Source organism: Amblyraja radiata, chromosome 3, assembly GCF_010909765.2.
Source record: "Amblyraja radiata isolate CabotCenter1 chromosome 3, sAmbRad1.1.pri, whole genome shotgun sequence".
In the NCBI taxonomy this organism is placed as follows: domain Eukaryota; kingdom Metazoa; phylum Chordata; class Chondrichthyes; order Rajiformes; family Rajidae; genus Amblyraja; species Amblyraja radiata.
Window position 1 is genome coordinate 52,396,504 of NC_045958.1, and position 24,718 is coordinate 52,421,221.

General features: G+C 41.7%; 1 protein-coding gene across 2 annotated transcripts; it reads left to right on the forward strand.

The window, feature by feature from the left end:
* Window positions 1-1,606: 1,606 nt before the first annotated feature.
* Window positions 1,607-23,638, forward strand: LOC116971017 (very low-density lipoprotein receptor-like). 2 transcript variants are annotated; one of them, XM_033017802.1, is made up of 19 exons: window positions 1,607-1,908; window positions 8,628-8,747; window positions 11,498-11,620; window positions 12,732-12,854; window positions 14,500-14,871; window positions 15,690-15,812; window positions 15,884-16,006; window positions 17,032-17,151; window positions 17,235-17,360; window positions 17,968-18,139; window positions 19,060-19,281; window positions 19,405-19,523; window positions 19,599-19,738; window positions 20,182-20,323; window positions 20,710-20,859; window positions 21,576-21,674; window positions 22,163-22,240; window positions 22,500-22,669; window positions 23,194-23,638. In XM_033017802.1, the coding sequence occupies exons 1-19, from the start codon at window positions 1,842-1,844 to the stop codon at window positions 23,227-23,229; spliced, it is 2,625 nt and encodes an 874-aa protein (XP_032873693.1). In that variant the 5' UTR covers window positions 1,607-1,841; the 3' UTR covers window positions 23,230-23,638. The 2 variants fall into 2 exon arrangements, with proteins under 2 accessions (XP_032873693.1, XP_032873694.1); XM_033017803.1 differs by lacking the exon at window positions 21,576-21,674.
* Window positions 23,639-24,718: the final 1,080 nt, after the last annotated feature.

The window sequence follows — 24,718 nt, forward strand, 5'->3', positions numbered from 1 at the left end:
GGCCATGGATAGGCGATGTTACGATGTCCTTCAGCGTTGTCCTTTAGAGAAGCTGCTTGTCCTGCTGAGTTACTCCAGCACTTTGCGTTCATCACCAAATTCCAGCATCGGCAGTTCCTTATGTCTCCAACAACTCACTAATGTTTCTTCACATAACCCACATGTTCTACCACCTGGGCCAGAATAAGAGGGCGACTCCCTTTTCTCCCCTCTCCCATTGGGCAAAACATATACAAGTGTGAAACCCCACACCTCCAGATTCAGGGGCAGTTTCTTCACAACTTTTATCAGGCACCTGAACCATCCTACCAACAACTAGAGAGCAGTCCCGAGCTACTATCTACCTCATTGGAGATCCTCGGACTATCTTTGATCAAACTTTACTGGACTTTATCTTGCACTAAACATTATTCACGTTATTCCCTTAAGGGGTTGGACAGGCTAGATGCAGGAAGATAGCTCCCGATGTTGGGGAAGTCCAGGACAAGGGGTCACAGCTTAAGGATAAGAGGGAAATCCTTTAAAACCGAGATGAGAAGAACTTTTTTCACACAGAGAGTGGTGAATCTCTGGAACTCTCTGCCACAGAGGGTAGTCGAGGCCAGTTCATTGGCTATATTTAAGAGGGAGTTAGATGTGGCCCTTGTGGCTAAGGGGATCAGAGGGTATGGAGAGAAGGCAGGTACGGGATACTGAGTTGGATGATCAGCCATGATCATATTGAATGGCGGTGCAGGCTCGAAGGGCCGAATGGCCTACTCCTGCACCTAATTTCTATGTTTCTATCATGTATCTGCACACTGTGGATGGCTCGATTGTGAACATATATTGTCCTTCCACTGACTGGTTAGCACCTAACAAATGCTTTTCACTGTACCTCGATGCACGTGGCAATAAGCTAAACTCAAACTCAAGAGGAACAGAACTCTTCATAATTTCAGTCTCTAGCTTGTTCATACATCCCTTCTGAGTAAAACACAATCGTGACTTAGAAATTCATTGCTGTTCCTCCATCATCAGTGTTTCAAAATACAGGACTTTTGCTATGGAATGGCCATCATCACACACACACACACACACACTGCAGCAGATCAAGAAGATGAGTCCTCCCCCCTCCCTCCTCATCAATATAATGTTCATAAGTGATAGGAGTAGAACTAGGCCATTCGGCCCATCAAGTCTACTCCGCCATTCAATCATGGCTAATCTATCTCTCCTTCTCAACCCCATTCTCCTGCCTTCTCCCCATAACCCCTGCCACCCGCACTATGGACAATGAACAACACAATACTGCTTTGTTCATGATGGATACACCCTGGGTAACTCTTGACTTATTATAAAGAGGCGGGTTCCTCTTGGTCTAACCTATAAATATTGGAATACGAATTAACTTTTCACTTGCACCTACCTGCCCGCTATGGAAAATCAGAACCGCAAGGTAAAACTGTACATTGAAACTCCTTCGCAAATACGGTACAAATTGGCAGTAAGAGCGATTAACCAACAAGGGGGGAGTGTTCAGCGAAATCAATCATAATTAGTCGGTTTCCAGGCAGCAGTATCGACAGGTTTGGATTTGCCATGCAGTTATTTAACAATGTAATTAGATTAGGAGGCACACACCGACCAACCAGTTGTTTCAGAGAGCAGAGGGAATGCATTCGGGCTGATAAAAGAGCACGTCCCTGCGTCATTCTGGCGTGTCCGTCTATCTTCGGTTTGCTGAGAGCGAGAGAGAGCGAGAGCGAGCAGGGGCAGAGGGAAAAAAAAAAGCCCACCTAATATTTTCCCCTTACGATACGAGAACAAGGATTAGCTTTCGCCAGCGGGAAGGCGGCGAGATGAGTCCTATCCGTGTGATCCTGTTGCTGCTAGCAGCATGTTTCTATCGTGGCAGACATGTAAATGGTTAGTAATGTGACTCCATTATCTTGAGCGGAGCTGATGGTTACTGTAAAAAAGCAGGTGGCAATGTAAGATCTACAGACGAAGGGAAGAATGCAATCTTTAGAAATTGGCATGAAACGAGTGATTTTGAGCCGCTGCTGTTTCCTGCTATTATTTTTTGTTTTATTCACCCTTTAGACGCTGTAACGTTGAGTGATCTGTGATTCGTGCCGGACTGCATGTCTGAAATGGGCTTTGTTGTGACAATCTTGAGGGCTTGTACTCATTTCCTTGTGATCGTTCGCTCTTGGCAAGCAGTCGGCTGATACTTTCTAAAGCTGCAATTAATTGTGTGTGTAGGGGGGGGGGGGTCTAAATCCTTCAGTTTAAAACTGCCCTATTAAAATAGGCAGTGGAAAAGCCAATATTAAATGTTTATTTTTACAAACTTGTAAAACTCTTTAGTGAATGCTGGAAGTCAGCGAATTTTAAGATGCCCGAATTTAAATGTGCACTTGTCAGCAGTATGCAGTTGGCTTTTGATTTTCTCTTTTAATTTGGGCTAGGATTGTGTATCCTGGTAATTCAGGAAACTCATTCAGCCCCTGAGGTGTGTCTGCTCCATTAACTGAGCAGCGTGATGCAAGTCCTCGGCAGCGTTGCGATGACCAATGAATAGATTGGGTTCCGAATTAGTCGCAGGTATAAGACGTGAATGAATCAGTCCACATGTTCGAAGGACAGTGAACTTGATGCAAGTGTTCCTACTAGTCATGTTTCAAATTTGCCTGCAGCATAGGGGGCAAATAAATTAATTGATTTATTTTAAAGTTAATTTGGCCCTCTATTTGCCTCGATTCAGCCACTTCTGATTGTAGCTGGACTTGGGAAATGGCACAATTGGGGTGTTAGACTTTAACCATTTGTCCAGAATTTGGAGCTTATCTTGTATTTGACCTTGGCATGGTAGTTTCAAGTCCGCGGGGTCTATCTATTTAAAAGGGTCGAGGCCCCACATTTGTTGGCTTGTGCGCATTTGTTGAATGTGGGTCAACATGGCATCGCCCGCAAGGCTGGAGATGGGAGCGGCGGCTGTGCCGTGCTGCCCCAGTCGGCGGCGGCGGCGGCGCTCGCTGCACCGTGAAGGTTACAGCGTTGGACTCGTGTCCTGCTCCTGTTATTTGATACCTTGAACCACGGACCCGCCTCGGCAAGACATTGGCCAGAGGCTTGTACCAACTCTCCAATGCCAACCCTCGTCGCCGCGCTTCCTCCATGGAGTCTTATTGCATTGTGATCAGTGCATTCACTTCAGATAGACGCAAAGCTGGAGTAACTCCGCCGGTCAGACAGCCTCTCTGGAGAGGTGATGCTTCGGGTCGCGACCCTTTTTCAGACTAGAGTCGGGGGCTGACACGATTTAAACCAGCATCTGCAGTCTTTCCTATGCATTAATTTCAGATATGCGTTACCATTTTTCGCCCTTCATGTGAAACGCACAGCACGGACACGGGCCCTTTGGCCTCCCTAGTTCACGCTGACCAGGATACACCATCTATGCTTAATCTCCCTTGCTCATTTTGATCCGCGTCCCTCAACACATTCCCTATCCGTGTGCCAGTTCAACTGTCTTAAATGTTATTGCACCTGCCTCAATTACCTCCTCTGGCAGCTTGTTCCATCTACCACCACCCTCTGGGGGGGGGGGGGGGGGATCTTACCCCTTGGGTTCCTGTTACAAGGTGACCTAAATTGTTTACAATACTGCAGTCTTGCCAATGCCTGTGCATCTGTAACATAACTTCCCAACATTTATACTCTGTTACCTGACTGAAGGCTAGTGTGCCAACACCCATCCACTGCCTTATTTACCTTTGACACGATGTACTTGTAGATCCCTGTACTCTACAACCCTCCCATGTTCTACTGTCCATGGAGGTCCTGCCACTGTTTGACCTCCCCAGAATGCATTACCTTGCACATGTCTAATTTAAACCCCATTTGCCATATCTCACTCACAGCTGACTAAGGTCCCACTAATTCCTGATAACCATTTTCACTGTCTATTCTACCACCTACTTTATTGCCACCTGCAAACTTACTAAACATGCCTTGTATAACCTCATCCAAACTGATATAGATGTTAAACAGCAATGGGCCCAGCATTATCCCTGAGGCACACCATTAGTCATAGGCCTCCTTCAGTCAAACCACACTTGGAAATGTTGCATTGTAATGATGGTTAATCACCCTCTAACATACTTGCATTTTTAGTACAAATCTTGTACAGTTTTGTTGCAAAATACAATGGCCCATACTTGAGTCGCGGTAAAGTACGTCATTCATTCCTAGTTCAGTGCTTGTTATAAGGAGTAGGTTTTTGACCCAGGCCACTTATGGTTTTTTTGGTGGTCATCTTGTGGCATTAACCAGATTCCATTGTGATCGACAAAAGACAAAACCTGGCTATTTGAAACTGAATTAAATCCTAATGACTGTTCAAAAACGTTGCTTTTATTGGAACCGTGCCAACAGCTCAATGGGATAAGGATTAGCAAAAGACAACTGGACGCTTTTCCTTGCTTGTGGATAAAATGGGTAATAACTTTGTAGGATCTGATTTTCCATGTACTATATTGGAATACAAGTGAGATGCTGGTTCACCTGCCAGAAATGTTTTCCATCCCCAGGTGTAAAAGGGTGGATTGCATGTTGCAGTGGGAGTGACAGTAGGAAGATGCGAGTCAAACGTTGTAGAGGTAATGGTCACATGTAATGTTGGGATAGGGGCAATAGTTTCTAGTTTAGAGATAGTGGGCTGAAGGGTCCCTTTTCCACACTGACCAATGGTCACCTGTACACTCGTTCTATCCTACACACCAGGAACAATTTGGAAGCCAATTTATCTACAAACCTGAAGGTACACAAAATTGCTGGAGGAACTCAGCGGGTGCAGCAGCATCTATGGAGCGGAGGAAATAGGCGACGTTTCGGGCCGAAACCCTTCTTCAGACTGATGGGGTTATCTACAAACCTGCATGTCTTTGGAATGTGGGAGGAAACCAGATCTTCCAGGAAATAAACCCACAGTTATAGTGAAAACATACAAACTTCCTACAGACAGCACATGAAGTCTGTATCGAACTCTGGTCTCTGCTTTAAGTATCTAGTGTTAATTTCTGACTTCCATCTATGTTTTATCTCTGTTCCAGTTCTTTTGTAGCTCTTGATAATTGATACAACCTTCACTAATCTGCAACAATCATCTACTAATTCATTTTCCTTCCATCAGCGTAAAGGGCTTGAACCTGAGGCACCTATTTGCAGTCTGGCCTGGTCATGTGGGGCTTGGCTGTTGCCATGTTTTGTTTTTGCAGGATGCTGGCAGTGGCACACTTTGGGAGCTGCTAGCTGCAAAGCCCTGTCAGTCTTGCTCGTGCAGCAATTTTGAAATTGAGTAACTAGCGAGCTATGACCAAGCTGGTAATGATGGCAAACTAACCCCACTGTCCTGATGGCTTGCTATTTCCATTATTTGTCTTGATTGTCAGAGCTATACAGCATGGAAACTGGCCTTCTGGTCTGCCTTCTCTATGCTTACCAAGTTGGCATTCTAGTCTAGTCCCATTTAGGTCACATCTCTCGTCTCTCCCTATCCATATCTGTCCAAATGTCTTTTGAAAGTTGTAACTGTATCCGTTTAGTTTGTTATTGTCACATACTGAAGTACAGTGAAGAGCTTTTTGCAAGTTATCATTGTCAGCAGAAAGACTATAAATGATTACAATCAAGCTGTCCAGAGGGTACAGACACAGGAAAAAGGGAATAACATTTATTGCAAGATGGTCTGATAAAATATAGCCCAAGGGTCTCCAATGACAAGAGATGGTAGGTCAGGGTAGTTCTGTAGTTGGCGATGGGATGGTTCAGTTGTCTGATAACAGCTGGGAAGAAACTCTGAATCTGATGGTGTGCATTTTCAAACTTCTGTGCTGTTGGCCTTGCCAAGACAGTGTGAAGTGTAGATGTCAATGGAAGGAAGGTTCGTTTGTGTGACAGTCTATAGACAATAAGTGCAGGAGTAGGCCATTTGGCCCTTTGAGCCAGCACTGCCATCACTGAGATCATGGCTAATCATCCACACTCCATACCCTGTTCCTGCCTTTTCCCCCATATCCCCTGACTCTGCTATCATTAAGAGCTCTATCCAACTCTTCAAAGCATGCAGAGAATTGGCCTCCACTGCCTTCAGAGGCAGAGAATTCCACAGATTCACAACCCTCTGTGGAAAACGTTTTTCCTCATCTCCGTTCTAAATGGCTTGCACCTTATTCTTAAACTGTGACCCCTGGTTTTGGACTCCCCCAACATCGGAAACATGTTTCTAGCGTGTCCAACCCCTTAATCTTGTGTTTCAATAAGATCCCCTCATCCTAAATTCCAGAGTATACAGGCCCAGCCGCTCCATTCTACCAACATATGACAGTCCCGCCATCCTGGGAATTAACCTCGTGAACCTACACTGCACTCCCTCAATAGCAAGAATGTCCTTCCTCAAATTTGGAGACAAACTGCACACAATACTACAGATGTGGTCTCACTAGGGCCCTGTACAACAGTAGAAGGACCTCTTTGCTCCTATACTGAAATTCTCTTGTTATGAAGGCTAACATGCCATCAGCATTCTTCACTGCCTGCTGTACCTGCATGCTTACTTTCAGTGACTGATATACAAGGACCCCTAAATCTCATTGTACTTCCCTTTTTCCCAGCTTGACACTATTCAGATAATAACCTGCCTTCCTGTTTTTGCCACTAAAGTGGATAACCTCACATTTATCCACATTAAACTGCATTGCCCAACCTGTCCAAGTCACCCTGCATCGTCATAGCATCCTCCTCACAGTTCACATTGCCACCCAGCTTTGTGTCATCTGCAAATTTGCTAATTATACTTTTAATCCTTTCATCTAAATCATTAATGTATTTTGCAAATAGCTGTGGTCCTAGTACTGAGCCTTGCAGTACCCCACTAGTCACTGTCTGCCATTCTGAAAGGGACCTGTTAATCCCCACTCTGTTTTCCATCTGGCAACCAATTTTCTATTCATGTCAGTACCCTACCCCCAATACAATGTGCTCTAATTTTGCCCACTAATCTCCTATGTGGGACCTAATTAAATATGTTCTGTAAGTCCAGGTATACTACAACGACTGGCTCTCCCTTGTCCATTTTCCTAGTTACATCTTCAAAAAATTCCAGAAGATTAGTCTAGCATGATTTCCCTTTTGTAATTTGGCGTTTCATAATTCCCTACAATTTCTTATGGTCTTGGATGGAGCAGCTCACAAATAATATTGTGATGCATCCTGATAAATGCTTTCTACAGTATCTGTAGAGGTTGGTGAGAGTTCTAACTCTAGTTTCCTCTGGCTCTCATTGTAGCTACAGATTATCTTCTAAGTAGAAATTGTTGCCCCTGAGGTCCCACTTAAATTTCTCCCCTTGCCTTGTGCCTTTGCCGTATAGTCTTAATTCTGTACCATAGGAAAAAATAGCACTTTCTTTATCCATGCCCTCATGAATTTATATACTTCAGCCTCTTGCACTAATGTCTCAGTGTATTGTGCTTCTCTCTGACTTGAGCCCACAAGTCAAGTTAACATCCTGATGAATCTCTTTTGTACCTTTCCACCTTGACATCTGTCCTATAGTTAGGAAACCAGAGCAGCACGTAGCACTCCAAGTGTGGACTCACCAACAACTTGTACAGCTGCATCATGATGTTCCAAGTTTTGCACTTGATACCCTTCCCAACAAAGACAAACATGCCAAATGTCGTCTTCGCAACCCTGTCAACCAGGCTTGCTGTACTTGGATCTGTTCTGCTACAATCTCCAAGGCTCTACCATTCACTAAGTGGTGCCCTTGCTTGACATATCGAAGTGCAACAACTCTAGTCAGAGGTGAAGCCATTTGCCATACCTCAACTTGTTTTCCTAAATTATCTAGCTCCTGTTGTATACTTGGATATCTGTACGCACTGTCCACTGTACCAAAATATTTGATATAATCTGCATTTTTTTTCTGTTATCTATTAGTAACAATTGAGTTGACAAACAGTGGATTTAACACTAACCCATGCAGGACATCAATGCTATTAGGAACAAGTGGAAGCTGGTTTAAAATTAAATTCATTACTACTTGTTAAAATGGCTTTAAAGTTGAATTCATTCAAATGGAGACTCTGCTAATGACATGGATCATGGATGACCTGCAGGGTAAAGAATGGAGTGCAAGTGTTGCTATACCCTTGGTGTACTGAACTGATGCCGAATCCATTGGCAGATCTGCAGTTTGGATGTATTGAATAACTGGTGTAATATGTGCACTCAGTAACTGAGGCTATTAGCTGTCAGCATGTTCTGGCTCAATCTTAATCAAAACTCCAGTTGATCTACATTGCCCATTTGTACCCAGCTACTGTATTTCATGGGACTCATTTTGTTTTCTCTGCTTGCATTTGAATAGTTTGCTTCAGCATGCCCAAATGGGAATGAACTCTTGGAACAAGATTTGTACCCACAACCTTGCAAATAAACCTACTTGTTATGAACCAATCTTGGAGACTGAGAAAGTTACAGAAGCTATTAAATGGAATGCTACACAAACTAATGCCAAGATCAGCACTTTTCAACTTTGGTTATTACATTTAACTTCAACATTTCTTTCTTCCAAGGCTCTAGAGTATCTTGTGAGGCGTCGCAATTTCAGTGCAGAAATGGCCGTTGCATCCCAACTTTGTGGAAATGTGATGGTGATGATGATTGTTCTGATGGAAGTGATGAAAGTTCCTGTGGTAAGTCTTTTGAACAAGTGGTTCACTGTTTAGTACTGGCAGTAGTGTTGCACATTTCAGTAGTTAACTTGTATTATTTGAAACCTATTTAATTGCTTTTGTGTCATTTTTACCCATGGAATAAAGTGTAAACTGACCCATTACTGTAATACTTCCTTAACAAACTGCTTGCAGAACCCAAATGGGATTGTACTGCAGATTGCTTAATGTTGATTTTAAACCTCGTGGTTGGTTGCACTAATTGTTGAATTGATCAATTAAAAATGTAGATTCTGCAGCCAGGAGTTAGTGAATTTCAACCAGAACTGAAGGTGGCTCTAAAGCTATTGGAGTCAAGAGTGTTTTATTGCCATATGTACTGAAACATCATGAAATTTCCACTTGCAGCAGCACAACTGTAATAAGCATAGTTCTGTCAACACCATAAACAAAGTTCAAAATATAAAAAATAAACAATAGCACTACAATGATAACGCTAACTTGTTACAGTGAAGGATAATATGAAGTTGTAGAAATTGTTTTATAGCATGAAATGTGGTAAACTGATCAAATGACCCATGTTTGTTGACCGGGAAGAGCAAATTGGTTTGTTTCAAGTAGGTGACCATGCCTGTTACTATAACGGCCCCATCTGTATGTCCAAGTTTACCTCTGCCCAGTATAGCAGAACTAAAACTTAGTGTTAACTAGTTTAACTTCTCCATGCTTCATTTCACTTGCTGAGTTTGAAAAATTGACCAGGATTAGATATCCAATCTCCCACAAATCTTTTCAGAACTTTATCTTTAATCTCATGAATGCAACCATGATTATTTAGAATTAGCGGTTTGATTGCAGACTACAACATGAGTGCTAGTATTCATCTGTTAAACTTGGGTTGTAATGACCCAAAATCAATGCATATTTTTCTGGCCAAACACTGTAATGCCTTGTGATGGATGCAGTTCATTAAGACACATGTAGACAGTTAACTGTATTGCATTGGAAACTAACTCTCCTTAAATGTGGTTGTAGTGAGCTGACATCATATTTGGATAAGATCTAAATGACTAGTTTACTTTTCTTTAACTTTTTACTTTCCCTTAACTTCTCTTTCGACTCCTCTCACTTCCCCCAAATCCAAGGCGTAGCTATGGGTCCCAGCTGTGCCTGCCTCTTTGTAGGGTACGTCAAAGAATCACTGTTCCAGGCATACACTGGCCCTATCCTCGAACTCTGCCTCCGCTATGTTAACGACTGCATCGGTGCTACCTCCTGCACACGTGCAGATTTCACTGACCATTAACTTCATGACTAATTTCCACCCTGCACGCAAATTCACTTGGACCAACTCTGACATCTTACTATTTCTAGAGATCTCACCATCTCCATCACAGGAGACAGACTGTCAACTGACCTATTTTAAACCTACTGACTCTCATATCTATCTAGACGACACTTCTTTCCACCCCCCCCTCCTTGCTTCCTGTAAAGACTATTTCCCCCCCCCCCCCCCCCCCCCCCCCCCCCCCATTCATAACAAGGACAGAGTTCCCCTTGTCCTCGCCTTCCACCCCATCAGCCATCGCATACAGCACATAATCCTCCAACATTTTCACCATCTCCGACGGGAACCCACTACTAGCCACATCTTCCCATCTCGACCGCTTTCCACTGAGACCATTCCCTCCGCAACTACCTGGTCAACTTGTCCCTTTCCACTCAAACCACCCCCTCCCCAGGAACTTTCCCCAACAACTGCAGGAGATGCAGCACCTGTCCCTATACTCCCCCCTCAACTCCAAGGACCCCAACATTCTTTTCAGGTGAGGTTGAGGTTCACTTGCACTTCCTCCAACCTCATCTGCTGTATCTACTGTGCCAGGTGTGGACTCCTGTATATTGGCGAGACCAAGCGCAGGCTCGGCGATCGTTTTGCTGAACACCTCTGTTCAGTCAGCCTAAACCTACCTACCTGATCTCCCGGTTGTTAAACACTAACTCCCCCTCCCATTCCCACACTGACCTCTCTGTGGAGGGACAGCACCTCATATTTTGCTTGGGTAGCTTACACCCCAATGGTATGAATGTTGACTTCTCTAACATCAAGTAGCCCTTGCTTTCCCTCCCTCTCCATCCCCTTCCCAGTTCTCTGACCAGTCTTGCTGTATCCAACTACATTTATCTCTACTGCCCCCTCCCCTGACAGTCTGGTCTCGCCTCAAAACGTCACCCATTCCTTCTCTCCAGAGAGGCTGCCTGTCCCGCTGAGTTACTCCAGCTTTTTGTGTCTATCTTCGATTTAAACCTGCATCTGCAGTTCTTTCCTACACAGTTACATTTCTTGTTCCATACTTAGTCGAGATACTTTGGTGGAATGTCACTTATTGTTACCACTGGGGCTGTAGTGAGCGGAGTTTTTAAATGTGGAAATTGACTGCAATGAAATAATTTCAAGCTATCTACTGGTCTTCACAGTTCTCCTTTCCACATTGTGTAGGGGAACCTAATGAAATGCTCCTAGTGAAGATGTTTGTGCATTTATAAATGGACAGGTCAATATAAATCACAAAAGATTAACTGGAGCACATTTATGACTTTAGCTTCTTGCAAACCTGAAGAATTGAGTTTGACCAAGCTTCAATAGATTTTCTAGTGTACACATCTAAGTGACTGTGGCATAACTTGACTTAATTGCTTGAAAAAAAATTGCCATTTTAATCTACCCAGAGTGTTGCACTAATCTAATAAATTGGCACTTATTTTCTCAGCTCAAAAAACATGTGGTGATACTGACTTTACTTGCCATGATGGTCATTGTGTGCCTGGAAGGTGGCAATGTGATGGAGATGCTGACTGTGAAGATGCTTCAGACGAAAGCCCAGAAGTTTGTCGTAAGTATCATTAAGTTTGAGCTCAATGTTATTAAGATATATCTGGATGTATTCATAATCAAATCCAAAGCTGTTGTTGGCGCAACATACTATTTGTTTTGAAACCTGAACTGCATCAGATGACATTTCTGCTTCAAGTTGAAGACGAGTTTAAATGCTAATTGGGAATTCTCAATTGGAATTGGTTGGTTGCAGTAGCCTGTGTTTTGACAATGCAATGTCTTCTACTTGCACATCTATCTTTATGGGAACTTGCAGTTGGATAAGTGGGCTTCTGCAGCAAGGCTAATGGCTGGCTTCTGTATACTATTATCCTGAGGTTTTTAAATTACCCAGATCTCATTAAATTACTTCCACCCACATGAAGGGGAAATGCCCTGTATTGCAGTCCTGAAAACTTTCAGCACTGCCAATGAAAATAGAAACTTAGCAGCCGCAAACTGAACAGATCAAGCAGCACATGGGACATTAACTTTTCAGATCAGATGGTGGCACAACTATCAACCAGTGATCAGTCAGACCTCTGTGCAGAGTTTTCACAAACATGTGATCACATTTCTCCCTTGATCTCAATATGATTTGGGAGTTTAATTATTCATTAAATTGTTCATGTCAGGAACAGAATTGGGCCATTCAGCCCATCAAGTCTACTCTGCCATTCAATCATGGCTAATCTACCTCTCCCTCTCAAACTCGGTCTCCTGCCTCATCCCCATAACCCCTGACATCCATACTAATCAAGAATCTGTTAATATCCACCTTGAATCTATCCAGTGAATAGCCTCCACAGCTGTCAGTGGCAATGAATTCCTGTGCTGTGTATACAAGTGTACAGCCCAGGGAGAGAATAGAAATGTGTGGAGAATGAAGTGAAGCAGGATTAGTATAGAAATGCCTGCCTGATGATAGACATGGGCTGACAACTGTAATGGGCTCTATAGGATCCTGTACCCGAGATGACAAAAATCCTTTAATTATACCTGACAATGTTCAGATTTTTTTAATGAGAATTTTTTTAATGAGATTTTCTTTTTTAATGAGAATTCTGTTGTAGTGCATTAATATTTTTTCTTTCCCATTAAATGTCTTAACTTGTCTTTTTATCCCCCAGACATGAAAACCTGCCGTGTCAATGAAGTCAGCTGCAGCCCTGCATCAACTCAGTGCATCCCTGTGACCTGGAGATGTGATGGTGAACGTGACTGTGATAATGGTGAAGATGAGGAAAACTGTGGTAGGTTAAGTTACCATTGGCCCACTTGGTCAAAATGCCTGAGGTGGTGGAGCAACTTGTGCTGTTGCCTTGCTGCTCCACAGGGCAGCATGGTGGTGCAGCAGTAGAGATTCTGCCTCGCAGTGCCAGAGATTCAGGTTCAATTCTGACTATGGGTGCTATCAGTGCAGTGTTTGTACGATCTCGTGTAACCTATGTGGATTTTCTCCAGAAGCTCAGATTTCCTCCCACACTCAAGACTTGCAGGTTTGTAGATTAATTGGCTTTAGTTAAATTATCCCCAGTGTGTAGGATAATATTAATATGCAAGGATCGCTAGTTGGCGTGGACTCAGTGGGCCAAAGGACATGTTTCTGTGCTGATCTCAAACTAAAGCTGAAAAACAAAGCAATGGGAGTCATCCTGATCCAGATGCTTGTGTCGAGGTTCCACATCCCATCTGGCCATGTGGCATTTCACCCATGCTCCAGTCTTGTAGATTCATTGGCTACTGTAACCTACCCTTAACAGCAAATGCAATTGAAGAGTTGATAGGTATGTGAGAATAAGTTGCAGAATCCTAAGAAATGGGTTGGATCCCTTGGGACACAACAAGGTCTGAGATCTCTGTTATGTTGGTACTGACCAATTGGTGCCTTGTGGTGATACTGACACAAGCCAGATGCAAATGTCTATTCTACGCATATCATTTGAAACTTTTACCAGCTTCTGTGTACCAGGTTAACATCTTGGACAAATGTATGGTTTCTACTGGCTATTTCTTGGATTGTCTAATGACATTTTTTACTTTTGTTTACCTATAAAGTTAAAAGGGGTGATGTTTGTCAGAGATGGAATCTTCCACTTGAAATATGATCCAGGTCTTTTCATTAATGATAACGCTCAATGTATTAGGCAAACGTTTGAAGTAGAAGGCTTTAATTGTTGCCCAAAACCCAGATATCATTGGACTTGTCATTGATCCAAAGGCTTGTGAAATGGGCCTTTCAAATGTAGCTCGAGTTTGGGCAGCAAGAATTGCTTGTATCAGCCATTCATTTGATAGTTTTGAATGTGTTGCATCAAGTAGGGGTGGTGGAGGGAGAGGAGTTGAAGGGAAGCCTTGTTTCTCCTATTATACTGCAGCGAAGCTTGTTACTATGGCACTTTTAATTGTTCAGAAAGATCAACTTTCACATGGGTTAATTGAATTGATCCTAATCCACAAAATACAGCAGTCTAAATTAAATTGTCATGAAGAATTTGGTCTCTAATCTTGGTGTTCACATAGAAACATAGAAAATAGGTGCAGGAGTAGGCCATTCAAGCCTGCACCGCCATTCAATATGATCATGGCTGATCATCCAACTCGGTATCCTGTACCTGCCTTCTCTCCATACCCCCTGATCCCTTTAGCCACAAGGGCCACATCTAACTCCCTCTTAAATATAGCCAATTAACTGGCCTCGACTACCTTCTGTGGCAGAGAATTCCAGAGATTCACCACTCTCTGTGTGAAAAATGTTTTTCTCATCTCGGCCCTAAAGGATTCCCCTTTATCCTTGCGCTTGATACTGCTTGAAATAATACATATTTAAAGTTGCTATATGACGACCATGACTTGAAAGCAATCTTTTGATGGTTTAATATTGTAACTCTTTTTCAGGCGCTCTGACTTGCAGTGTCCAGGAATTTACTTGCTCCAGTGGTCGATGCATTTCCAAGACGTTTGTGTGCAATGGTGAAGATGACTGTGGTGATGGAAGTGATGAAAGGGATTGTGCTCCACCTACATGTGGCTCGCACGAGTTTCAGTGCAATAGTTCCGAATGTATCCCCTTCCAGTGGGTTTGTGACAGTGATGTTGACTGTGCTGATCACTCTGATGAATCGACAGAACGCTGCGGCCGTACTCTTCCTCCCCTCGTGAAATGCTCCGCTGCCGAAATCCAGTGTGACTCTGGTGAATGCATTCACCGCAGGTGGTACTGTGATGGTGATGCTGACTGCAGGGATGGAAGCGATGAAACCAACTGTCGTGAGTATAATTTTAGAATTGGCATTTGAATTATAATTTCACCAATTCCAAGAACATCTAATTGTACGAAACTTCACATTGGGCTGCAGCTTGGATTCATCCCCCTCCCTATGGTTACTTGAATTTGCTTAAATAGGTTGCATCAAAGTTGACTAAAGACTCCATACTTGCCTGGATGCCTGTCCTGATATTAGGCCAATCTATTTCTCTTCCCCACCCACCAAATCCAGACTTTTCCATGTTGCAGAAATAGTTATACGTAAAAAAACCTTGCAAAAGACCTTCTTTCTCCCCTAAATATTCCCAGATTAGCCACACTTGTTCAGTTTAGAGATACTGCATAGAAACGGGCCCTTTAGCCCATGTCCATGCCAGCCTGCAATCACCCCATGCACTAGGAACTATCAGTTACAATTTTACCATTGCCAATTAACCTACAAACCTGTATGTCTTTGGAGGGTAGAAGGAACCAGAGCACCTGGTGAACATACAAACTCGAAACAGACAGCACCCATAGTCTGGATCAAACCCAGGTCTCTGGCGCTCCAAGGCAGCAACTCTACCACTGCACCGCTACATTTCAGGCTTGGCTTTTGTAGATAAACCTACAATTAAGTTACAAACCTTTACATCTCGGGAGTGGGGGAAATCAGAGCACCCAGGGGGAAACCCACACAGCCATGGGAGAACATACAAACTCTGTACAGACAGCACCCTAGTTGTAACTCATAAATATTAAAGCAACTTCCAGTTTGCTTCAACTGAACCATTAATAGCAAATGGTGCTCTTGCCTCCAATGTACACTTTGGTTTTTCAGCTCCTCACACTTGCAGACCAGACAACTTCAGATGTGGTGATGGCAACTGTATCCACGGAAGCAGACAATGTAATGGGTTCAGAGACTGTCCTGATGGCACTGATGAGCTTAACTGCAGGAATGGTAAGTAATTGAATTATTTGACTACAATACCAATTTGGCAAATGTAATAAGCTTAATATTTGCCATTACAGTTTCAGATTGTACAGGCCCCACCAATTTCAAGTGCCACAGTGGAGAATGCATTGACATGATTCAAGTGTGTAATCAACAGCAGAATTGCATAGACTGGAGTGATGAACCCCTGAAAGAATGTGGTAAGTAATGCCAAAGATCTAACCGATCCTCACACGGCTGTTTACTTTGAGCTGGATATTGTCATTCTTCAATGTCTATATTGCAGATCCTTGTTATTGTGGGCTTCAATCTCATTGGGTCACCATGCTTTTATTTCAAACTATGAAAAACCATGGTACAATAACTTGTGGAACAAATCCATAAATGTTCTTGCAATTCTTGTGTTGTATCCACTAAATCAAGGGTTCCCAACCAGGGGTAACCCAGGGATAAATTTCACCTACCTAGGGGGTAAATGTGTTGATTTTTCTCACATTTTTCTCATTGACTGACTGTGCTTGGTTCTTGTATATTGGTACCTGTTCATCATTAGTTCATAAATAAGTGAAATAACATTGTTATGTGCTATTAAAGGTTGGGAACCCCTGCACTAAATAAACAAGTGACTTCACTTTAGGTCAGTTGGATTTTCCTGAAAGACTACATCCATTAAACTGGCCTACTAGCACATAGAAACATGCAGGAGTAGGCCATTCAGCCATTCGAGCCTGCACTGCCATTCAATATGATCATGGCTAATCATCCAACTCTGTGTCCTGTACCTGCCTTCTCTCCATACCCCATGATCCCTTTAGCCACAAGGGCCACATCTAACTCCCTCTTAAATATAGCCAATGAACTGGCCTCAACTATCTTCTGTGGCAGAGAATTCCACAGATTTGCCACCGCTGCCTCATTTTGACTTGCTATTTAAATTTTGCGGTGGCACTACTTATGTCAAACCTACCTGGTAATTGTGACACAAGATTTGACTTGCTAAACTATGGCAATATATTTTAAGTGAAACCATCTTTTTTTCAACTGATCTGTGTTTAGAAGTCTGATTTCTAACTTGGCCTTTGAAACACTGAACATGTTGCAACCTGTTGGTTGATTCACCGCATTAATAGCTTTAAGACTCTTGAAGCAACAACACCCTTGCCATCATATGTTAACATTTAAGATACATGATTGTTAAAGTAATGAAGTTTTCACTTTTACTTAGGTTTGAATGAATGCTTGGTGAACAACGGTGGCTGCTCTCATATCTGTAGAGATCTTGTAATTCACTATGAATGCGATTGCCCTCCTGGCTTCATGTTGGTCGACCAAAAAACATGTGGTGGTAAGTGACTACTCTGTTTGTAAAAGTGTACTAGTCTTATTACTGTCTATCACTAATTTGTCCCCTCCTTCCCACCCTTGCAGATGTTGATGAATGCCAGAACCCTGGGATATGTAGTCAAATCTGTATTAACTTGAAAGGAGGCTATAAATGTGAATGTTATAATGGCTATCAAATGGATCCAGCTAATGGAGTCTGCAAGGCAATAGGTAAGAGACTTGGAGGCTAGTTTCCTCCCAATAACATTCTCCAATTGGAGGTATAATCTAAGGTCCAAGTTAGATTTCAGTATCATGTTTTAAATTGTCAGACTGCCCAGCATTTGAGTTCAGCTAACCTTTAGCACTGAATATACCAGTAACATTGATCCGTTCTGTATCTAGCCATTTTTTGGCAACATTTAAAGGTATGAGTTAAAGTCTATATCCCTACAAAGGCAAGGTTTTAAGGTGTGCAGGACAAACTTTATTTAGTGATGGGTGCCTGAAACATTCTTGGGGTTTGCAGATAGAGTAGTAGCTTTTAAGACATTTGTAGCTTGGTACATGGGTATGGTTCACATGCAAGTGGAGGAGATTGGTTTATACTTGGCATCCTGTTTGGCATAGACATTGTGGGTTGAAGTGCATGTTCTATTCTATGGACTGTGCTTGCTATCTGAACAAATGATGTTTGAAATTGCATTGTGAATAAAGTAGTTAAGAAGTTTAAGACTCGAATCAATTACAGTCAATGAAGCATTTTTTTATGTTGCCATGCAATTACCTTAAAATGGATGTTGAGTTCATTGCTAATTGCAAATTATTTTAAACCTAGGTAAAGAGCCTCATTTATTGTTCACTAATCGCCGTGATATCAGAAGAATAGGTTTGGAACACAAAGAGTATACCCAAGTAGCTGAACAGCTGAGAAATGTTATTGCGCTGGACACTGATTTTGCAGAACAGAGACTCTTCTGGGCTGATGTGGGCCAGCGGGCAATCTTCAGGTAACTGTGGTTCTTTGGAATGAACCTGTGTAAGCTTGACATTCTCAATATGTTCATGTGTTAAAGTAGTGATTCAGGTGGCCTTTTCAGTTGATTCGTTGCAAGACTAAAACGGGAATAAACAAGTCTAGGTGAATGGATAATTAGCTTTTTTTTGGTCAATTCTACAACGAGTAGCATGGTCAGTGAGCATTCAGCCACCAATCTAGCTCTCTCCATCCATGTAGGCCTCTATTATGCCAGATCCCAACATGGGAGCATCTGTAAAAGTGGGGCAGGAGTGTTGATATCTTGGTGAGTGACAATTTAAAAGGGATTTTGCAGAAGTGTAAATTAAATGTGGAAACATACACAATGTTTGTAGGAGCATCCAAAATGACAAAGATATTGCAGTGTCGTGCACTAGGGCAACAAGCCCATCCAGTGGGCTGAGGATGGAAGGAACTGGTTGCCAACCTGATAGTAAGAATCCAGGTGTACATAGTCCTACAACCATTTGAAGACAATGGTCAGCTTTTGAATGAGAACCATTAAGTTTTTGATGCACATTATAGTATCCTTTGACACCAGAAAATAGAAAAGAGCAATAGCTGCAGAACAATGTTGTATTTGGAAATTGTGTTGAATGTTCAAGTCTTTTTGGCCTGAACTGATCGCTCTCCCAGCTAGACATCTGGAGTAATTGATATGTAATGTTGATTGTGCAGTCTCAAAGGATGAAGATGACTCCTGACCAACTAATCAGAAGCTTGACTCTTAAAGCCTTAAATATTTAACGCCCTAAATAGCACTACATCAACTTTATTAGACAACTGAGATTGGGTAGCCATTGCTAGCTAGGCTGGCAATAATAAATCAGTTTAGATGGGTTTTGGTTGTATTTCTTGTTCTCTATTGATTTAAACCAAATTGTCTTTCAGCACTTTAATGGACCAGCCAAGCTCATCTGGCTATTACAGAATTATAAATGATGTGCAAATCCCTGTGGGAATTGCTGTGGACTGGATTTACAAGAACCTCTACTGGACGGATCTGGGTTTCAAAACTCTTTCTGTGGCAAACTTCAATGGAACCAAAAAGATAACACTATTTGACACTGATCTAAAGGAACCTGCTTCAATAGCTGTTGATCCACTTGCTGGGTACTTCATTTTGTATTCTTGGATACATCCAATAGACCTCTATCTTAAACATTGAACACAGTTGCTGTATTGCCAAACGTGTAGCTGCCATCAACCTAAATATTTCTAAAACTTTCTCTGCAGATTTGTCTATTGGTCAGATTGGGGTGAGCCAGCAAAGATAGAGAAAGCGGGAATGAATGGTGTTGATCGGCAGCTCTTGGTTACCAAAGATATTCAATGGCCAAATGGAATTGCAATTGGTATGCATCGCAACATTCTTCCTTAGCTTTTGTTTGCCATTTGGAGCCAGCCTGACTGTTTCTCTCTGTTCACAGATCTTGTGAAAAAACGCCTCTATTGGGTTGATTCAAAAATGCACACCTTGTCCAGTGTAGACCTAAGTGGACAAGACAGAAGGAGAGTGCTCTTGTCAACAGAATTCCTTGCTCATCCTTTTGCTGTTGCTGTATTTGAAGTAAGTATTTTGTATTTTAAAGGCCTCCTTTAAATTTGGAGATACAGATGTGAGTGTGTTAATCCAAGCAAAGGAACAGTGTTTAATTTGTGCCTGTCAATGCTGCTTGAATTTTTAATTGACTGATTAGCAGCTTGTATAGCTTGGTCTGTTAATAGCTTGTCAAAATGGACAAACAAGATGTATATTCAAGATTCTGAAGATATTCTGCAGATTGGACAGCATCTGTGTAGGGAAGTGGACACGCAATACTTTGGGTTTGGATTCTTCAGACTGAAGGTCCTGAAGGGTCCATTTCCTTCAGATGCTCCTGATCCACTGAGTTCCTCCAGCAGTTTTTACTTGAAATTGCAGCATCTGCAGTCTTGTCTCCAAGGAAGATGCATAACCTGACCACTTTCAGGGATTGTTCTGATGCAAGTGACTCTGGCAACTCCTTTCAGGACCGTGTATTCTGGACTGATGGAGAGAATGAGGCTATCTACGCAGCCAACAAGTTTACAGGAGTAGATGTGGTCCTATTGGCTTCAAACCTCAATGAACCTCAGGACGTCATAGTCTTTCATGAACTTGTACAGCCTTCAGGTATGAACTTTAATCTTGGCACACAGTTCCTTTAGCAACTGCACACTGTATTTTAGTGCATTGCAATACCAACAATGGTTGACTTGTTACAATGAACAATGAGTGCATCACAATCTACACTTTAGACATTATCTCCACTGGCTCATTATTTGACTACATCTTGACCATGTACTACATTTAAAAAACAAAAAACAAATGCAAGCTATATAGCACCTGCACCTTTTGCAATGCCAATTTCCTAATTTCTCAATAAAAATGTATACTAGAATTGCACCCAATGTTTAACTGTATTTTGGTTGTACTTTCGAGCCCCTGCCCCAGAAGTATGGGTTTGTGACATTACTTTTCAGACCATTGACTCTAATGCCATAACTTTAAATCTTCAGGGAAAAACTGGTGCAGTGGGCAACTGACGAATGGAGGCTGTGAATACATGTGTCTGCCTGCTCCTCAAATTAACAGCCACTCTCCAAAATACACATGCATGTGTCCACCTGCAATGGAGCTAGCACAAAATGGCCGTCAATGCAAGACGAGTAAGTATAACTGGCGGCAAATCTTGCCCTTCCCTCATTTGTGTAGATTTGAAAGCAAAGATGCTAATGACCTGACACTTGACTACTTCAGCTTGTATTTGATCAGGACTTGCATGCACTTTGCACCAATGCAATATACCTTTTACTACAGCCTTGCATTTATTAATCCAGATTAATCCTAATTAAGGTGGAGTTTGCATGCTCTCTCTACAACTAAGTCACCAGTGCTTGTCTGCTCCATCCCAAAGACGTGCAGGTTGGTGGGTTAATTGGTCACTAACATTACTTTCTAGTGTCGAATCTGGGAATTTCGGACTGACATTAAGATACTAGAAATATTTGGGTGGAGGGATGGGGAAAGAATAGGAATAAATCAGTATAAACTTGATATGTGACAGGTCAAATTCCTGAGTGTCAACAGAATACTTGTATCAAGTCTAAATACACTTGTATTTGACTTTAAACCAACCTGATTTTTTTTTGATTTTTTAATTAAAATTTTTTTTTTTGTTGTTCAAGTTACTGATGATTTGAGATGGGCTATTTTGGTGCCCTTATGAATACCTGGAACAACTCTAACTTGTAATCTCTACTTTTGGGAGGGATTAAATTGTTGCCCATAATGCAGGCACTTGGTAGCCATTACTTTACTCTAACATTGCATTGCTGAAGTGTTGTATGTCCTTGAGTGTCTTGAAATTGTACTTTTCTTAAAGGAACTGAAACTGCTGGAAATGCTCGCTTTCATCCTTCTGCATCTCAGGCACTTTATTCTCCCCATGTAACAATACCAACACTCTTGCCTGGCTCTAGAGGTAATTTAATTTTTGTGGTTCACTTGAATATAACATTTAGCTCAACTTTTTTTGCTCTGGGGTTGTCACTTCAAGCAGGAATGAAGGCCAAACAGAACTCTTCTACTCTGAAGGTTCCCAACGCGAAACATCCCATTGGTGTTCTCCACGGATACTGCTTGGCCTGCTGGGTTACTCCAGTGCTCTTTTGTAATCTGAACAGCATCAGCAAGTCGCTTTTCTCTAGTGTTTCAAAATTTACAGACAAAGCATTTCAAACGTCAAAAGTTGAATTTATTTTACAAAGTTGAAACAACTCTAGAATTTGTGCATCAATATCAACGTGATTTCCACCTACAGGAAATTTGAAATGTATATAAAACTTTTGAAATGGTAGTTACTGCAAAGAACTTTGACTTGAGTCTTTAAATTTTCATAATGTTATAAGTTTGCTTTTCTAATCCAAGGATGAGTCTTGGTTGATTTGAATTAACCTTTTGTACTTTCAGGTAAAAATGAAAGCATTCCACTCCTATTGAACCAGTTTGCAAAAGGATCAACAGCTGTTTGGATAATCCTTCCAATCTGTAAGTGCCTATTCTGAAAATCAAGATCACAAATATTTGGTAGTTGTAAGCAATTAGCCTGACAATAGCTGAATGTCTAAAGTTGCCTATTTTTAAGCAAATTTTCTTCCCCTCTACCTCTAGACTTCATTTGTAGTTGGGATTATTAGATCACAAGTCATTGGACTTGTGTGGTAATTTGGAGACATTGTGTAGCAGTGTAGTCTGGTGCATTGGAAACAAATGTTAAACTGTTTATTTTGAACCACTTTAATTTCAGTGCTTCTGGCAATAGCTGGTCTTGCTGGATATATTGGACTGCGTAACTGGCAGAACAAGAACACCAAAAGTATGAACTTTGATAATCCAGTCTACTTGAAAACAACTGAAGATGACTTGAACATTGACGTCAACAGACAAAGTCAATCAGTTGGCCATACATATCCTGCAGTAAGTATTTTCTCAATTTGGAGGTGGGGTACTACCTGCAAGCCTTTTGACAAATCCTTATCCAAGCAATTGAATCAGTTACATTTTGAAGCAAGCTGGTCTGATGCTGTAACATGAATGGAATTTGCCATTACCTTCCAACATTGAGAGTAGGGAAGATTCAAACAAGAGGACATGACTTGAGAATTAAGGGACAGATGTTTAGGGGTATTACGAGGGGAACTTCTTTACTCAGAGTGGTAGCTGTGTGGAATGAGCTTCCAGTGGAGGTGGTGGAGGCAGGTTCGATTTTATCATTTAAAAATAAATTGGATAGGTATATGGATGGGAAAGGAATGGAGGGTTATGGTCTGAGTGCAGGTAGATGGGACTAGGGGAAAATAAGTGTTCAGCACGGACATGAAAGGCCGAGATGGCCTGTTTCCGTGCTGTAATTGTTATATGGTTATATGCAACGTGCTCATCTTTGGGTGTTTTGTAGGTTATTTTGGGAGCACATTTGTAACTGCAGTTTTACTTTTTAGATTTCAATTGTCAAGACAGAAGATGATACAACTTGATCTTCAAGATTTATTTTAATTCCTTCAAACAGCCGCCAGCTCGGTGACATAGTGGTTTGCAAATGTTTTCTACATGTAAATATTTATTTAAGGTAAAATGTCAGATTTTGGTACAATTCCTCAATCTTGAGGTATATAGATTAACTATGTAAGTACTGGCACAAGGCCATGAAAACGCAGATAATCTAAAATTGCTTGTATAACTGTAAATAAGTCATTTGAAAGCTCTGTAAATAACAAATATACAGTAACACTTTTTTTCAAATGGTTGAAGGACAAGATAAACACAACTGCCAGGATTTGTATGAATTTTTGTGCCAAATGTAAATTTTTGACTGGATTGTTTACAGAATTACCCATGTTTGGGGAAAGCAATACTAAATGCAATAAATTTCATAATTGCATTTGACTTCAAGCTGTCTGATTTCTTATCTCTGAACTACTCACTTGGTTCTATTTTCTATAAGCAGACCCTATATTAAACTAGATGGTGGCTGAAGCCATAGTCCTCCAACCCACTTTAGACTTCCAGTTTAGCATGCTCTATGCCTAACTGGCATAACTCTGCATAACATTGATTATTTTGACTTGAGCATTTACCAGCGATTTAAACCCATGACCATGCTTAGATCTTTTGTTTCATGGCCATACTTAATGTCTATTCTCATGAAACCCCAATTTAAGATCAACTATTCAAAACTTTACCCCAAAGCTTTAAATGCCTTTGCCTGTCATTACACTGGTTTTGTGCTTGCAGCTTTTGTTTAACTAATTGCATGGAGATTGTCACACCAGGTTCCAGCTTTGGTTCAGTTGTCATCCTGTGAAGGATTATTCAAATTGTGCTGTTTCTTAGTCTTAGATGTTCCAACATTCATTTAAACTAGCATCAACTTTCTTACTCTAAGTCTGTACGCTAGCAATGCTGTTCCATTTAATCTCTATCTCCATCTTTCTGCCAATTGGGCAGTATTGTTTAATCATGCTGATTTGCTAAATCAAAAATTAGACACCTATTCTGTAATTGGAGTGTTGAATCTTTGCCTGCTGCTTATTTGCATTTTAAAGTGACATGCATTAACACTGGTTCAGTAGTGGATTTTTGGTGCTTGTCTGAAGTGCCTAACTAAAACTATAAATTCAAAGATGGTGGATATCCTTCACCCTGGGAAGGGATTCTAATATATTGCACAAGGTCGGTAAGTAGCCGTTGGATAATGTTTAGAAAAATTAGCCTTTTGTAATGGAGCGGCAGGAGGGCAGGCATCTGCTTTGCACATTTGCTGAACTTTAAAGAGGCTGTCCCATTAATCCGTGAGTTCTGGCGAGTTTTTGTCCTCGACTTGTACTCGCAGCATGGTCGACACGAGGTCCAAGGAGGCCTTTGTGACTCTCCTTCATGCTCGAGCGCAGTCCCTGCGTACTTGAGGCCTCAGCTAGGTCACGCCGTATTTTTCAACATGCAACTCAGCAAGTTAAAGGTCGCCAT

What these genes read in the sequence shown, in the direction of transcription:
- LOC116971017 (XM_033017802.1), top strand. Translation starts at nt 1,842, where the DNA reads ATGAGTCCTATCCGTGTGATCCTGTTGCTGCTAGCAGCATGTTTCTAT. An exon ending in TCGTGGCAGACATGTAAATG is followed by an intron (nt 1,909 to 8,627) that starts GTTAGTAATGTG and finishes CTTTCTTCCAAG; the next exon opens with GCTCTAGAGTATCTTGTGAG. An exon ending in TTGGATAATCCTTCCAATCT is followed by an intron (nt 22,241 to 22,499) that starts GTAAGTGCCTAT and finishes CTTTAATTTCAG; the next exon opens with TGCTTCTGGCAATAGCTGGT.